This window comes from Danaus plexippus, assembly GCF_018135715.1.
Source record: "Danaus plexippus chromosome 29 unlocalized genomic scaffold, MEX_DaPlex mxdp_36, whole genome shotgun sequence".
Taxonomy (NCBI): domain Eukaryota; kingdom Metazoa; phylum Arthropoda; class Insecta; order Lepidoptera; family Nymphalidae; genus Danaus; species Danaus plexippus.
The window spans coordinates 651,429-667,517 of NW_026869857.1; the positions used below are offsets into that span (position 1 = coordinate 651,429).

At 37.2% G+C, this 16,089-nt stretch overlaps 1 protein-coding gene across 4 annotated transcripts in view; it reads left to right on the forward strand.

Moving 5' to 3' along the window:
* LOC116776759 (leucine-rich repeat serine/threonine-protein kinase 1) overlaps positions 1-16,089 on the forward strand; it is a 47,156-nt gene that overhangs the window by 1,240 nt on the left and 29,827 nt on the right. For 3 of the 4 annotated variants that reach the window (XM_061528950.1, XM_061528953.1, XM_061528951.1), the window contains 4 exons: positions 549-714; positions 11,908-12,067; positions 12,262-12,427; positions 13,391-13,506. In XM_061528950.1, the coding sequence (XP_061384934.1) occupies positions 549-714; positions 11,908-12,067; positions 12,262-12,427; positions 13,391-13,506 (608 nt within the window). Of the gene's footprint in view, positions 1-548; positions 715-11,238; positions 11,593-11,907; positions 12,068-12,261; positions 12,428-13,390; positions 13,507-16,089 lie in introns of those variants that run through there. The other variant, XM_061528952.1, reaches the window with a different exon arrangement.

The following is a 16,089-nucleotide window of genomic DNA, read 5'->3' on the forward strand; positions in this document are numbered from 1 at the left end:
GTCTTTGTGTGTGTGATTGAGACATTGTAGCTCTCAAACAAAATGCCTGATTTTGATGTGGTTTCCATTATTTGAAAGCTTCCTCGCAATGGTTCTTATGTTTTGTTTTTATATTTGTTTAATATTATATTTGTTTAATATTTGTCCGGGCATGTAAAATTATTAGCCGTTTTTCAAAATGATGTATGGCATTTTTGAACTGTGTTAACTTGATTGGTACCTTCACATGTTCCAGGATAATGGGTTAGGGATAATTTAGATTAAACAAAATTTTGTTATTCTTATATCAAAGGCCATATTTGTGGACAGTTTTTGGTACAATAGCAATGCTGAAAGAGGAATTCATTGCTATTTTAAACCAAAAGGAGTTTTTATAAAAAAATTATAACAATTTGTCTATCATTTTAGTATAAGCAGTGTAATAAGTTTTGTTAGGACCACTCCATCAATATGTAGTTGAAACTAATATTTATGGGATGAGACAAACCGAGCTTGAAGTGAGCTTGACAGTTGGTAGTTTTGGACCATAAGTTAAAATTCGTTCACAGACAGCTCTTCATATTGCCGCTGAGAGGGGTCACGTGGAGAACGTGAAGGCCTTACTAAAGGCTGGAGCTGACCAGACAGTGATGAACTCTGACGGTGACACAGCCCTGGTGCTGGCTGAGAGGGGCAGACATCGGCATGCAGCGCTGGCATTGAGGGAGGCTAAAGGTTAGTGATTCTGTGGGTTTAAGGGCTTATCAGAACAAGTCTGTAGTACATTGTGTTATATATATAAAAAATATACATATAATTTTATTTTTGGCATATAAGTAGCCTTAACCACTCCTTATCATACCAGCGAAATGCATAACAAAACTTTCCGAGATTAGTCGGAACAATCAAACAATCGGACTGAGTAAAATTTTACTAAATGTCTGCACCTCATTTGGGTTATTTAAGTTTTTGTCCCAAAAAATATTTATAAATTCGTATTTCGTATTTTTTCTTTAATATAAATAACCGTAAAAACCTTACCTTAACAAATTTTTTTTTATTTAAATTAATTTTAATTAAAATCAAATATGTTATACTTTAAGTAAATGGAATGGGATTTTTTTTTTGCGAAATATAAATTCTTAAGTACAGTTCTCAGACACATTCTGAGAATTTAGGACTGCAATTTCGTGTCTATATTTTATTTTAAATGTTCCGACGTTAAACACAGATATATTTATAATGGCTATAAATGGGATTGACTCCGATAAAAATACATGTAACATAATAAATAAATAAATGAATGAGTGAATGAACGAACGAACGAACGAACGAAGAACGAATGAATGAATAAATAAAATATTTATTATCACGAGAACTATACCGCCTCTCTAACCACTGAGCCATCGTGTCACGTACAATGTCTCTGATGTTTATTCTATACTGCCAGTCTGATAGTATCACGTAATTAATTGACCTTAGTGCGAGTCCCAGACAAAACTGTGACCCAGTAAACTATACATACATTCCCCATTTTATGACGTCGGTCAATTCTAGTGTAGTAAATAGCTGTCTGTTAATGAGTACGTCCTTTAGTTCGCATCTTCTAAACTCATTTGGCGACTTACAACCAAATTATAATGGCATTACTATAAGTGGGATCCGATGTCACCTTTCACCTCCAGGGCTGTCGCTCATTACAATTCCAAACACTATTAAAGTTATCAACACATTTATTTTATGTATTAAAAATATATATATAAAAATAGATTTCTTCGTGTTCAACATTATATATGTTGTTATGAAGTTCCTCTGTAATATTTTAATCGTGATTTCTCTCGTGTGCCAACCCTAAGTGGTAATCTCGGCCGGCCTTGGTCTCGGACAGGTTTCCTACTGCCACCGTCTAAGCATTGAACGCTTCAAACAAAATGTTGCATAATTATATGAAATAAAATAATAAAAAAAATATATCTGTAAATGTATGTCGGACACAGGATTTTATGTCGGAAACTTACTGGAGTAAAACAAGCTAGTAACGAGCTCCAGGATATGCTCGCTGTTTAACTGTGGTGAGCTGGTAAAGCTGTTAAGTAATTTTAACTTGATTACTTCATTCGTATGTCAGTTTTTCACTCATAAATCATCTCACAATAAAGCATTGACGTACTATCAAATTTCAAACGTGGAACGTATCGTGTGTAGTTACGGTGCGGACTCGTGTTAAGCGTACAGAGTCGTATGTTTAGACAAACGTTTGTTAATTTTGTAGTAAAACAAAATTATCATTCCCATAGATTCCTTGAATTATTGAAGTCAACGTAGTCGTTGTTCACTGAGCTCTGAATAAAATCTCGTTTATATTATTAATATATATTTTTTATAAAGAGCTCTACGGAATTCACCGTTAGTTTTCACTCTTACCACGAGTTGTATAAACTCAACACAGGCGGTTCATTCATGTCTAATCTGTGACAATCGTTTGTAATGTATGAAAAAACTGAATACTGTCTGTCTTGAGTGTGACGATGTAAGCTACTGTTAAGGGTCCTGATGTAATATGCTGAGTTACAAGTTGATAGCCTATATACTAAGACAACACAAAGTATTGAAAGCAGATGTTATTGGATTGTTTTAAATAAATTAAGTTTTATATCAAAGTCGTTACAAAAATAATGATAACTACTTTGAAAAGTTATAATTTTGGTCCTATATATATATATAAATAATATTTTACTATTACAAAGCGTATTTTATTATTTAAAAAATATACATACTCCCGACGTTTCGGTTACTTTGCAGCGACAGTGATAACGGGCAGACGAGATCTTATATATATATATAAATGCTGATCTGGACCGTAACTATACTCGTCTGTCCGTCTGTTAGTAGACTATATCTCATGAAGCAATATAATCATTGTCAGAGTTTAATTTATTCTCTCTCTTTTATAATTAACAAGAAATACTATAAAATATATATTAATAGCAAAACAAAGTAATATAAAAATTTTTTTTTGCTCGTTCACGTAAATAATAATGGTACGGAACACTGTTTCCCAACCCGTCTCACACTTTGAGTGCTATTAAATAAGCTCTACACTGATAATCATCAACAAATAGTAGATTTTTGAAATTTTTTAAGTAAAACATGTAAATTCAAATACATTGGTAATATTTTTAACGGACGTCGGTCTGAGAGCTTGGTGTAACAGACTGAGTGACTCGTCATTAATAGTGATGGCAAGTAGACCATGCTATCGATGATTATTAAGGATTATCAATAAAGTTGATGCACGCGACTTTGAGCGATTTTTTGGTTAAACAAATAAATCTTTTAACATGGCGTACTTATCAACGTAGTTGTTTTTCAAAACTGTTATAGTTTATGTTAAATATAGTCGTTGCGGCCTGGAGGTTGACGGCCCGCCTCTCGTATACGAGGGTGCGGGCTCGAAACCTGGCAAGTACCAATGTGATTTCTCCTAATCATATATACTTTCTAAGAGTATTTAGACACCACTAACATTGACGGAATACATCGTGAGGAAACCTGGTCTTTTGATATCAAATTATAAGTTTGAAAATCGCCATATCATTTTGAGCGAGCGTGGTTAATGCTCTAACCTTCTCCATGTGAGAAGAGGCCTTCGCTCAGCAGTGGGCTCCGATAGACTGATGATGATGATGAAATAAAGACATCTCTACATATCATTTATGTATATAAAATATCCGAGTGTGTAATAAATATCTCCTATAATATATAACCGTGATCTATGCAGTAGATCTGTCGAGACGAACACAACAAGAAAACTAGTATTTGTCTGTATATTTCCTACTACGTTCTGTATCTAATGTCACTTCAAGGATAGATTTAATAACTTAATTACAAGTAACCCATGAATTCAATAGAAAAGTGAATCCAATAATTGTCCGTTGAATAATATGTGTATGTTTGTCTGTTACCGGAATCCTTAAAATAGAACAGTATAATTTTTACGCCATAAATACAAGAATTATATGAGTTTGAAACGGAAAGATTGATATATTAAAACTTTTTACCATGTAATGCAATGATGACGTCTAAAAAAAGAAAAAAAAAATTTTCTATATTATATCGATATTTGCGTAACCATCGACCCGTGTCACAACACTATTACCTATTGGCTAGTAAGTAGTGTCAGTGTGCCGCGTGTAGCGTCTCGCCGCTAACGTCGTTTCAGCCGACGAAGCTCGTAATATTAAAAAGAATTTTATTCAGCTGAAATGAGATAAAAGTGTTGTTTAAGGCTATTTTTTTCTTCATTGTGACCGACATTATATATCGGCTGTGTTGTGAATATCTTTACGTTGCTTAAAATTAAGTGAGCCGATGTATTTTCTTGTGAGAAACGAAGTTGATTGTCCAATTTTAATATACATGTTGTAACAAACTGCAAGACATGCCGTTCGATCGAGTTCATTTTTGGATCTTAACTTACGTAGTCTTAATACGAGTGAATATAGTTACTACATACGCAGCGTTGACAGTTTTTCGTTTATAAAGCACATTTATTTTTATTGATTGACGACAATTATGATGTATTTTCAACGACCAGGTTTAGATCTTGCAGCTGATGAGGAGATTTTGGTGTGATTAATAGGAAATCTTTGACAGTTTTTTTGTCCGGTTCGAATGATAGTTAGGATGTTCGCGTGTACTCATCTAAATGAAATTAGGCTTTTTCGTATACTACAAATCTTTTATTATTCTATATCTACAAGATCAAAACGCTTCGGGTCCATTACAGCAGCCATGATCAACAGACGAGATGTAGTGTCTTACAGCGTAGGTCCCTCCGGCTGTGTGTGTTTGTTTATTCGTACGGTTTTCTTACGAAACTAAAAATCTTATTTGCCTGGATTTTTCTCTAAGAAATAAGATATACCGTCGAGCTTTGAATGGTTCGATTGTATATATAATATATAGGAGACAGCTCTCACTCCATGGATTTACCCCCCGGGTTCAGGGTCCATCGTAGCAGGGAAAGGAGCTTCAACAGCGCCTGGGACTTGCGACCAAGGTGTAGGTTTAAAGCGCCCCTATCTGACGCGTTAAACGCTCTCCTTAGTGTCCAAGCTCCTCTCTCTGTACTATATAAGGGATAATACCGAAAATTACAATAGCGTCTTCAATATAGGAATCAGGTGTAAATAAAGTTATACAAATAAAGATAACATCGCTGTTCTGTTTCTGATGATGAGGTTCCTTTTTGTTCAGCTCCCTTGTGAGGTCCAACTCTTATAATGCCTCTCAACTGTCGCCAGAAAACGGAGACCTAGATCCTGCCGTCTGACGCTATTTAAACGAAGTTGTTCCTCAGTAATCTATCATCAACATCAAGCGTATATTATTTAGCATATTTTGAATCCATAGCAAATTGTTTGTAGTCATCTGATTTTAGGGTTCCGTATCCAAAGGATCGAAGGGGCCTATATTAAGACGTCTATGTCCGTCAGCAGACTGTATCTCATGAATCTGAGCTACACAGTGTATATATAATGTTAAGGAATCGTTCGTTCGCAAGCCAGCCATGATGCTTGTTTAATTTAAAACTAGTTTCTGTCACCCGCTCCGTCTGTCCAGAACTGTATGTTTGTTCCTATGGTACAGTAAATTTAATTCCGAATAAGTTTCGACATAATTCATTGTAATAACGTGTTTTTAAACGATATATTTTCAATAGTTAGCGAGTTATAGACCGAGGATTTTAATTCAAGGTCAAGGAAAGGTTCCTCAGGTATTTATATGGCTTGGATTTTGTTATGGGATTATGAAATGAGATTCCAGAAGAACACATTCATAACCACGTCTGACGGACGAGGTTTGTGTTGGAACACTCTCTGCTCAGTAATTTGATCCGGCTGAACCGATATTGGTAAAATTCATCCCACGTACAGATTATAAGCGGGATAAAAGGCGGACGAAATCATCTTATTATAAGGCGAAAATCCGTACGAATGCATGATTGTTTGCGGTTCTATTACTCGAAAACTGCTGAACGGGTTTTGATTAAACTTTATAATAACGTCGGTCAATTATTACAATAAGATATAGGCTGTAGAACACGTATCTACACCTGTACTGTATCAAGTGACGTGACACACACAGACACACACATTTTAAGTTCCTCTCTGATGAAAATTAAAAAGTTCGCGCAGGCGAAGTCGCGGGCATCAGCTAATATGCTAAGTATAAATAACGTTACCGTTTCGAAGATTGGTGAAGTTTAACGTTTAAACTGTCGGTATGATAGTCACAAACCCTTACTAAGCATACCTGTTCGATTTATATTAGGAAGGAGTCTCTTATAATGGTAATAATTTAATTATTATCTTTGCGGTTCAAACAGCCAGTTAAATTAACCAAGTTATTACGTTAGCGTACAATGAGATTAGTTACGAAGAAAGTTAAATGGTGTATCTTAAACGTTTGCCTGTCTGTCAGCTCTTGGTTAAAATTTACAAACACCCGACAGCTTTACTATTCCCTGATTTCGTCTATCCGATTTTATGTTCTCATCAAAATCTGTTCAGCAGTAAAAATTTCATCGTCCATAATTTCAGTATGCGTGTATAAAAAAAATATTTAAGCTAGTGTGTGTGTGTGTGTGTTTTTTTTATCTAAGCAACAAACGCTATTGTGACAGACGAAGCCGCGTGCATCAACGGTATGTTAGTGACATTTGCGCCCGCGCGCTCAATGTTTTCGTAAAAGTCGTTCTGTCTGTATGTGGAACATTCTCTATGATTTGCCATTAAACCTAAATTGAACTATCAAGGTATAATATATATAATTTTCATTTCACATATATATAGATATATATGATTTATAAAAAATTTACTTATTTCCGTCGCCGTAGCTATGTGAATAGTAAGTTTTTTTTAGATTCTATGCTTATGATGTAATTAATTTAATAAGATGCATATATATATATATATATGTGTATATAGATTTCCACGGATACATTCACTCATCACGATATCTTGAACCATAAGTCGTAGAGATTTTAAATCTGATTGGAACATTCCTACCGCCGAGCAGAGGTGATAAGGACGGTTTTTACGAAATGCGACCCGCAAGAGGTTGTGGGGGCATCAACAATGAAAAATGCGCTTTGTTAAAATTTTGCATCTACCTGAGCTAAGTTTGGTAGAAATCTTCTATATGAGATGTAGAAATTATCTATGAGCGAACTATATACCTCACGTCTAATAACGATTGCGGGTTACGGGTTGATAGTCAAGATTTAAAATTTTTAGACTAGTATATATGTATATATATTTAGGTTTCTAACAAAATTATTTAAAAAATAAAGTTGCCTTGTAAAGCCAGTACTTTTAACTAGAACAAACTCGTTATTATCTTAAATAAAAACACCTTAAATAAGTAAAATTCAATTTACAAAGACACGAGTCACGTCGACAAAATATAGGGTTTTCCATTAAGGGCGCTTGATCGTGCAGAACTTCCATCGTAGCGTGTGCTGTGTGGCACGTAGCGCCGTCCTGTTGAAACCACATGTTGTCCAGATCCATATTCTCGATTTCAGGCCAAAAGAAGTTGGTTATCATCGACCGGTATCGCTTACCATTGACGGTGACGGCCACACCATTATCGTTTTCGAAAAAATACGGACCAATCACGCCTCCGGCCCAAAATCCGCACCAAACAGTCACTTTCTGCGGGTGCATTGCCACTTGGTGAACCTCGTGTGGATTGGTCTCGTCCCAAATACGGCAATTTTGCTTGTTGACATAGCCATTCATCCAAAAATGCGCCTCGTCGCTGAAAATGATTTTTTTGCCAAAATCGGCGTCAACTTCCAACTGCTCTAATGCCCAGTCAGCGAACACACGGCGCTGTCTATGGTCATTAACCTTGAGCTCTTGGGTCAGCTGGATCTTGTACGGGTGCAGGCTCAAGTCACAACGCAAAATTCGCCAAGTTGTCGTCTGCGAAAGGCCGAGTTCCTGTGCGCGACGCGGAATTGACTGCCGCGGGTTTTCGAGGACACTGTCGCGCACAGCGGCGATATTCTCGGCAGATCTCGCGTTACGTTGACGCACGGGAACCGGCTGATTGTTAACTGACCCGGTTGACTCGAATTTGTCCACCAATCGACGGATAGTCGACTCGGCAGGACGATCATCGCGACCGTAAAACGGGCGAAGTGCGCGGAACGTTGCTCGAACTGAAGACCCATTTTCATAAAACAATTTTATGATTTGCACGTGCTGCTCGACACTGTAACCTGCCATGGTGGTTTGGGAGGACGGAATGAATATAACACACTGCATTTGACAGCTGTCACTCAAACAACATGGCCGCAATCAGCTGTCAAAGTTCAAGCGTCCCTATTGGAAAACCCCATACTTTCCCGCGTAAAAGTGAGCAAACCAGATGTCATCGCTGTGACGTCACTTCGGGTGCGTTCGGGAATTTTAAGGATCGGTTCAAATTAAATGTGCGTTCCCTAAATATATATATACGACTATTTTATCAACCATAGAGTCAGAAGAGAATATTTAATAAAAAAATTGCAATGAAATCAAATAATTTCCTCTAAAATATAGTTTTAAGATACATATATTTAAAACTATGCACATTTCTTAGTGCGTATATGTTTCAAATTCTGCATTCCTCTGTAAATAACGTTCGGAAATCTCGTCAAATCTGACGACTTTGATCTTAGGCTATGACGTCGATTGGTGGTTGCTACTCCAATTCCCTTGAGGTGATAGAATCTAATGGATGGCAATCCCGAGGGTCCAGCTTCTGACCTGATCTGATCAAGGACAGCTTAAATTTGGGTTATTTGATTAGTACTTTCGTCATCTCGCTTCAGTCGATTAGAGCCTCACCCGCCGCGCTATTTGATTGTTTTGTCTTATATAAATTTAATTAAATTATATATTTTTTACCCATCATTCGATTCTCCGAGAGAACGAACAGAAGTTTGTATATGCTTTTCCAACGCTACAGTTGCATCCGCGGAAAGTTTGACAGTCATCGGTTCAGCAGTTTCTGTGTGTGTTCGTAACGAACGTACATACATACAGTCCTTTTGAATCAATCGGTATTCGGAACCGACGTAGAGTCTCGAATATTAAGTAATGTATGTGAGGTAAGCTAAAACTGGTCTTAGCGCCGACGTGAACTCATTATTTCGTCGTAACATTATACTGTTACTTAACATCGGGCCAGTACGAGTTAAACAGGTAACGGATAGTGTCACAGTTAACGTATCTGTATACGAGTTTGCCAACTTAACACTGAATGATAATAGAGCTCGCGGTTCCTTTGGAAACCAACATCCTCAAAGACCATGCCATCAAGGTCAAAAAGTATTACGAGCTCACTAACGAGCTCACTAGGTATAAGGTCGTCGTAGATTTGTACTCGGTAGAAATAGGATCGAGAGGAATTACAGCTATCTCTCTACAACCTACTAAAAGACTTGGCCCTGTCCATAACTAACACCAGTTCTATCTTGGAACGTACTTCGAACGCTGGCCTAGGTTCGATTCAGATTTTCTTAGGTAGAGAGAGGAGCTTGGACGGTGGAGGTGAGCGTTTAACGTTAGATAGGGCCTTAAACCTACACCTGAGTTGCAAGTCCCAGGCACTATTGAAGCTCCTCTCCCTGCAGCGATGGACCCGCCACCCGCACGTTGAATCCATTGAATGCTAAGAGGTTTCGTCTCTGTTTCACGCTACGTCCAAACTATGCGTTAAGGTGAACCGTGTTAACTCGTACTTAGGATACAGAGTTTTGTAAATACCTTTTTTCATTACACAATACACATTGCACTCTAGCGTTAATCGTTCAAATTTAAAAATGTTTTTTACTAAATTATAACATGCTATACCTAATTCCTATATTAAAATTCACTGACACTCATTCCGTCTCTCTCCCTCACTCACTCAACCGTCCTTCAGACGGACCGCCTTCCAAAAAAACAATCACCCACTTAATAAACATGTAGAAACTAGTTTACCTAAAAATACACTTATTTAAAAAGATCTAAAGATATTAAAGAAGTAGTTGTGCAACATCTGCCCAGAATACTAGCTACCGGCCCCTGCTCCGCGCGGGCTCTTTACAAAAAAAATAAAATAACATATTTAATATTGAGAATTATTAAACTTATATTATGATAACTTACAAACGGTGCGCCCGATTTAAATGATTTGAAAAGTTATTGACAGATACTGATGTAGGCTTGAAAACGAAGTAATTTATTTTGATAAGACTTAGTACCGTATATATGTAAATAGCTTTCCAATAAACGCTTTAGGAATGCCAATTTTTAAAAGTTGCAAAATGGATATAGTACGTTATCCTTAAGGCATAGACACATGCCACCGCGGACTTTTCTGTAGACCTATATAAGATACACAATCCCACCATATATTGTTTTGTTATATCTCAAAGACTTTAGGCAGCGTTTTCGTTAAAAGCTCTCACACGGCTCATGTTTTCCCAACATCTTCAATAAATATCGTTAATGTACACACAAATCAATACAAAACCTTAACAAATTATATGCTAAAACCTTCCTCGAGAATCACGCTGTCGATTGGTGAAAACCGCTTGACAATCGGTGCAGTAGTTTTTCTGTTTATTGCGAACAAACAGACAGACAGACGCGGCGGGGTACTTTATTTTATAATATGTATATATAAAAATTTTTGTCGTCCGTCTCAAAGTCCGATCCTGATGATGTACGGAATTTATTTTAAATTAGACTACGTAGTGAAAATAATAAAAAACGACTAGTAAATCCGAAAATATTAGTTTTATATATTATCTTTATATTAAAAGAGAGGCTTGTTAGTTACACTATTTATAACACAAGAACGGCTATCGGTTTGGCTGAAAACTGGTGGACAGATAGCTCAGAACAAGGGAAAGGACATAGGATACCTTTCATCCGATTGTTAAAAAAAAGACAAAAGTTGATCAAATCCAAAATCTTCTTCTCTACTGTCTTTAAGAAGAGATAGAGTTCGCCCGGTCAGCTATACATTTCTTTCAGCAGACGAAGTCGCTTGCAAAAACTAGTACATACATAATGTGACTATGTTTGTCATCCAGTATGTCTAAATGACATATAATATACGTCAAACTGTCAAATTGCCTAAGAGTCGTTCAAAAATTGTCTTTATATATAAGAATAAACTCCTTTTTTAACAGCATTAAAAAATGCATTTTGTTTTTTGGAATAATAATAAAGGACATAAGTGTTTATATTAAGTTTTGAAAATGGAACTATAAAAAACGTTTTGAAAACGCTCAAAAATTTTGGTCTAAAACCGACCAATGAGAGGCGTCGGTGGGGATAGTTTAATGTGATCGGTCGAAAGCTGATTTGTGATTGGACGAAAAACGATGATGTGATGTGTCAAAACGCGGCGTTGTGATTGGTCACAAAATGATGCTTAGACTGCGTTCAGTCGCGGGTGATTCTATAGTAAACGGGTCCTTGGCGACTATAGCCCAGGAGCCAGACGACGCCTATGATGCTGCACAGTACTTTATTGATGACGTCAGGGACCCGTGGAACGAAGGTGACGTCATATTTAGTTATACAGTCCGTCTTATATGCCATTATGTCAACAAAATATTGTTTTAACAGCATCCTTAGGCCTGAAAGCGCCTTAATACCTGTATATACTATGTTGGTTTAATCGAAAAAGCTTGTTGGATGAGAATTTCACACACATTATATCTAAAATATGTTCAGACAAGAGAAATAAATACGTCACCAGTGATTATAATAAGGTTTTTGGTGGTTTTTAAAACTTGCCATATTTCTTGCATTATTTTCCAGATCGTAATTGATTTCAACATATTCTATGCTATAATTCCGTTATTCTTACCAGATGCCCTAGACAGAGAGCGTGTCTCCCAGCACGCCCAGCTGCGCGAGCTGGTCGTCCGTGGTGACGCCGCGGCGTTGAAGGCCAGACTGACCGCTCTGGGGACCGCTGGCGGCATCGTCGCTAACCTCACACCTGGTGGAGCTAACACCTTGCTATACGTGTGGGTGGATCTGTAATACTAGTTACATAACACTACTTATGTTAAGCGAAAAATACTGAAGAGAAATGGCGTGGAAGAAGATTTGATAGGACTGAATGGAAGACAACATATGATTTTTTTTAGATTTCAGGTGATTTTGTGACCTGTAGCAGGTTAAAATTCTGGAGCGTCTTAAAACTTCATAATAATTCCAGGGCTTCGGAACTGGGAGCGACTTCAGCTGCAGCTGCTCTAGTTGCAGCTGGTGCAGATGGTCGCGCTCATCCTGTCACTAAGTACGGTCCGCTGTATATAGCCTGCTACCACGGACACCTGGACATAGCCAAGCTACTGCTGCAACACTTCCCAGAAGCTGTGCAGGTTTTGAAATTTTTCTAACCATATAAAATTTTATTAAGCGAATCGAATTAGCGATAATTTTATTTTACTATGACAAAAAAAAAATCTAAATGTCACAATATATTTTTATATTTTATTTAGCATATTCATTTTATTACAGCTCTGTATTAATAGTTTCGATTAATATTCATCTCAATTAAGCTCATCTTCATAATGATCCTAACCTTCGTTTTTTATTTTGGTCCCAAGTTTGACCTCAAATTGGTTTCGTTATAAGAATGGTGTGCATTTTGAACGTGGACCTTTTAATTTCTTGGGGACTCCTGAGATAAGTAGAGAATAATCTGCAACTCTATAAAAAGTGAGTGTAAAGAGATCATTCAGCTGAAAATAGGAAAAATGTACAAGATTTTTTGTTTGTTTTCTTGGTCCTAAAAGTGACAAATGAAAAAAAAAGTCATACAAGGCACATAATGTGTATGTGATATATTTTTTTTACTTCCAAAGTATTAATTAGTAATATTGTAAAATATTTAACCTCCGGGGTCCGTGACGTGACAAAAAAAAAGGGACTTCACTAATACTCATCTACCTTCCACGGTGAGGAACTATTATAGCAGCTCACCGTTCAATGTGCACAGATAATGTTATAAGAGGCTCTGAGACTGTGACTTCTTCATTAACATATTTCATTTTTATTATAATTCAAAGTTGTCAAGGTTTTGGGCTCGGCAGAGAAAAACCCTCCGTCAAATCTAAACAAATTATTTATAGGAAATCTTGAAAATCTAGTCAAAACGGGTCTTAAGCGATTTTTTCTAGAACAGAACCTCGTAACGAACTAGCCTTTTGACTAGAACGTAACTTTGGTTGATGAATGTGATATTTAAATGAAACTAATATTTTTCGGATTACTCCACGTATTATACTATTTACATTAATACTCGCTAAAGTTTTTGATGTCATTAAATTTGGTATCACCAGCAAGAGACTGTCGAGAAGTGGCTGCCGCTGCACGCGGCCTGCATCGGCGGACATCCGGCGCTGGTGACGCTGCTGCTGGAATACAGTTACCCTGAACACCTGCTGACCACTTACACGTGAGTCCATACGTCTCATACCATCCAACTAGGTTAGGCTAATATAGATTTGATAACGTCTAGACAAGTTATTTTTTTTATTAGTATATATATATATATATATATTTATATGCCAGTTATAGTTTAGTATTAATTAAACGACAACGATTACTTTTTAAAAGTTAAATTTTTATTACACCGTACATACCTTTCCGTCCATCTATCGCATGTCGATTACAGGCGAGTCTGGAGTAGGGTTAATTCTAATCACGTGTCTATCAATTGAATGCATTTAAGTATTATGTTAAAATTACCATGTCGTAAAGCTATTATATTCTATCAAAAACGCCATATTTTTTTGCTGTAAATGAATAAAAAATAATACAAAAAATTTTCATTCAGATTCCATAAAAAAACAAGTACTGGTTTTCAAATATAACGTATGAAGTAAAGTCAGTTAGTTTAATAAGTACACACCGGAGACCAAAATGCTTGATGATTATTTATCTTAATTAAAGTTTAGACACATGCTGACACAGCTTGTATTTTTTAACTATAGTTCTGAGTGACGCGATAGGAACGCTGTACTGGCGACTCGGGTCATTCATCCGCGGAGATGATCCCGGCAACCGAGTGTGCGACAGAGACGAGGCTGTTTGTTCGATAGACCAGCTATCCGGGGTGGGTTTCATCAAAACAATCACACCTGACCACCAATAACAGTTTTAGGTCCGGTAAACGGAACCCACGTCCAAAAACAGTTCGCACCTGACACGCTGAGGTCGCTTCACTCAGTATGCGCTTAGAGCTTTATATTTCGAGTAAGGCTCCAAAAAAATACGAAGATGTACCTCGTAGTTATAAATTTAATTTTGGAAATCCCGTTTCCGATTGGTGGAGGTTGTAGAGGGGTTGAAATACCTAAAACCTCTTTGCCAATAGGACCTTTTCGCCAATAAGTATATTCTTAAATTGAATCTGTCGCCACAAACGGTATATTGATATATAAATAACGTTTGTTAATAGATCGTCGTTTTATCTGAATGTAAAGCTATAAATTTTTATTCATATAATGTTCCATTAAACATATTTACATATTAATGGGCGATGTTTGAAACAGGTTGTGGAGAGAGGTCTTTAAAAAATGCATCCCAATTAGTTCCTACGAAAACCGGCTCGGAGTTATCGCGAATTGTATATTTTGTATACATACATATACTTCGTTCGTTGTGTACTATATAATACTCGTGGCTTCACCCGCTTTAAAGTTGAATTTGAAATAGAAGTGGTCTTGCTGTTGTGAGAATGCAATAACAAGGCCGAGACAGATTTTGGGCAACGCAACTTATAATGTAAAGTATAATTTGATGTTTTACATAAAATATTATATATATGTAGATATTAAAGATAATATATGTCGGAATTGGAAGCGCTTTGTCGTTTTTTTTTAAAAGAGTGACGTCAGCATAACTGACGCTACCGATGAGTTTATTCTTGAATGTCGTCAGCATCTCACTCTTGAACCCTTAACTATGAAGAGGTCCGTACCTAGCAATGGCTCGAGCGAGACTACGTGTATTCCGCACTCTCGCCTCTATTTATACCAACCGACACTCGTTGTTGTGACTACACTTGCACAGGACACAGGTGGCTACGCAGGTGTTTACGCGGCTGATACCTGATAATTTCAACTACCCTCAATTATTAGTTATTCAAATAATAAAAATTTCGCCCATATATATATTTTGTGGCGGCCCCGTCCGCTTGAAATTCGTGATTGGGTTTCAGAGAGAAACTTATAAAGTGTGTTTAAACGTTACTTACGATAACCTCCTGACAGCGACATCTATAGTATCTCGGGGCTTCATAACGATGCAACATCTATGATGTCCGGGATGTTTCCGAGATAAATATATCCCATGGCTTTTTTTTTTATATCGAACTCGGCAAACGAGCAGACGGCCTACTCGGTGGGCAGTAGTCACCATTGTCCATGAACATCCGCAACAACTATTATGTTGATAAACTTGATTGTGTGTGAGGGAGAGGAAAGGGTGGGAAAGGGGAAAGGACGATCGTCTCTCTCACTCATCGGACGAAATGCGGCCAATAAAGACAACTTCCCGCGGATCTCCAGTGTGAGTGGGTGGTACTGCCGCGGTCGAGCCAGACATGTCCTAGCTGTAATTACTTGGCCACAGCTAGACTCTACCACTCTCTGGTATCAGAGAGACATTACTGTAATGTTTCATCACAATACGTGTACTAGTTTATGCGGGAACGACCAACAGACATACTTATCTTTTTTTTTATTCCGTCCATTACCAACTAGTTCCCCCTTTATAATTACCATATATGGTAATTAACTTTAACTAAAACCTGTTTTTATTTTACAACAATTTATTTCCAACCTACTAAAAGACTTGGGACTAGCATCAGTTCATTCTTGGAACGTACTTCGAAGGCAGCCCTAGTAGGTACGTTTCAAATATGGTTAGGAGAGAGGAGCTTGGAGGGCGGAGGTGAGCGTTTTACGGGCGTTAGATAGGGGCCCCTTAAACCTACACCTGGGTCAAATCCCAGGCACTGTTGAAGCTCCTCTCC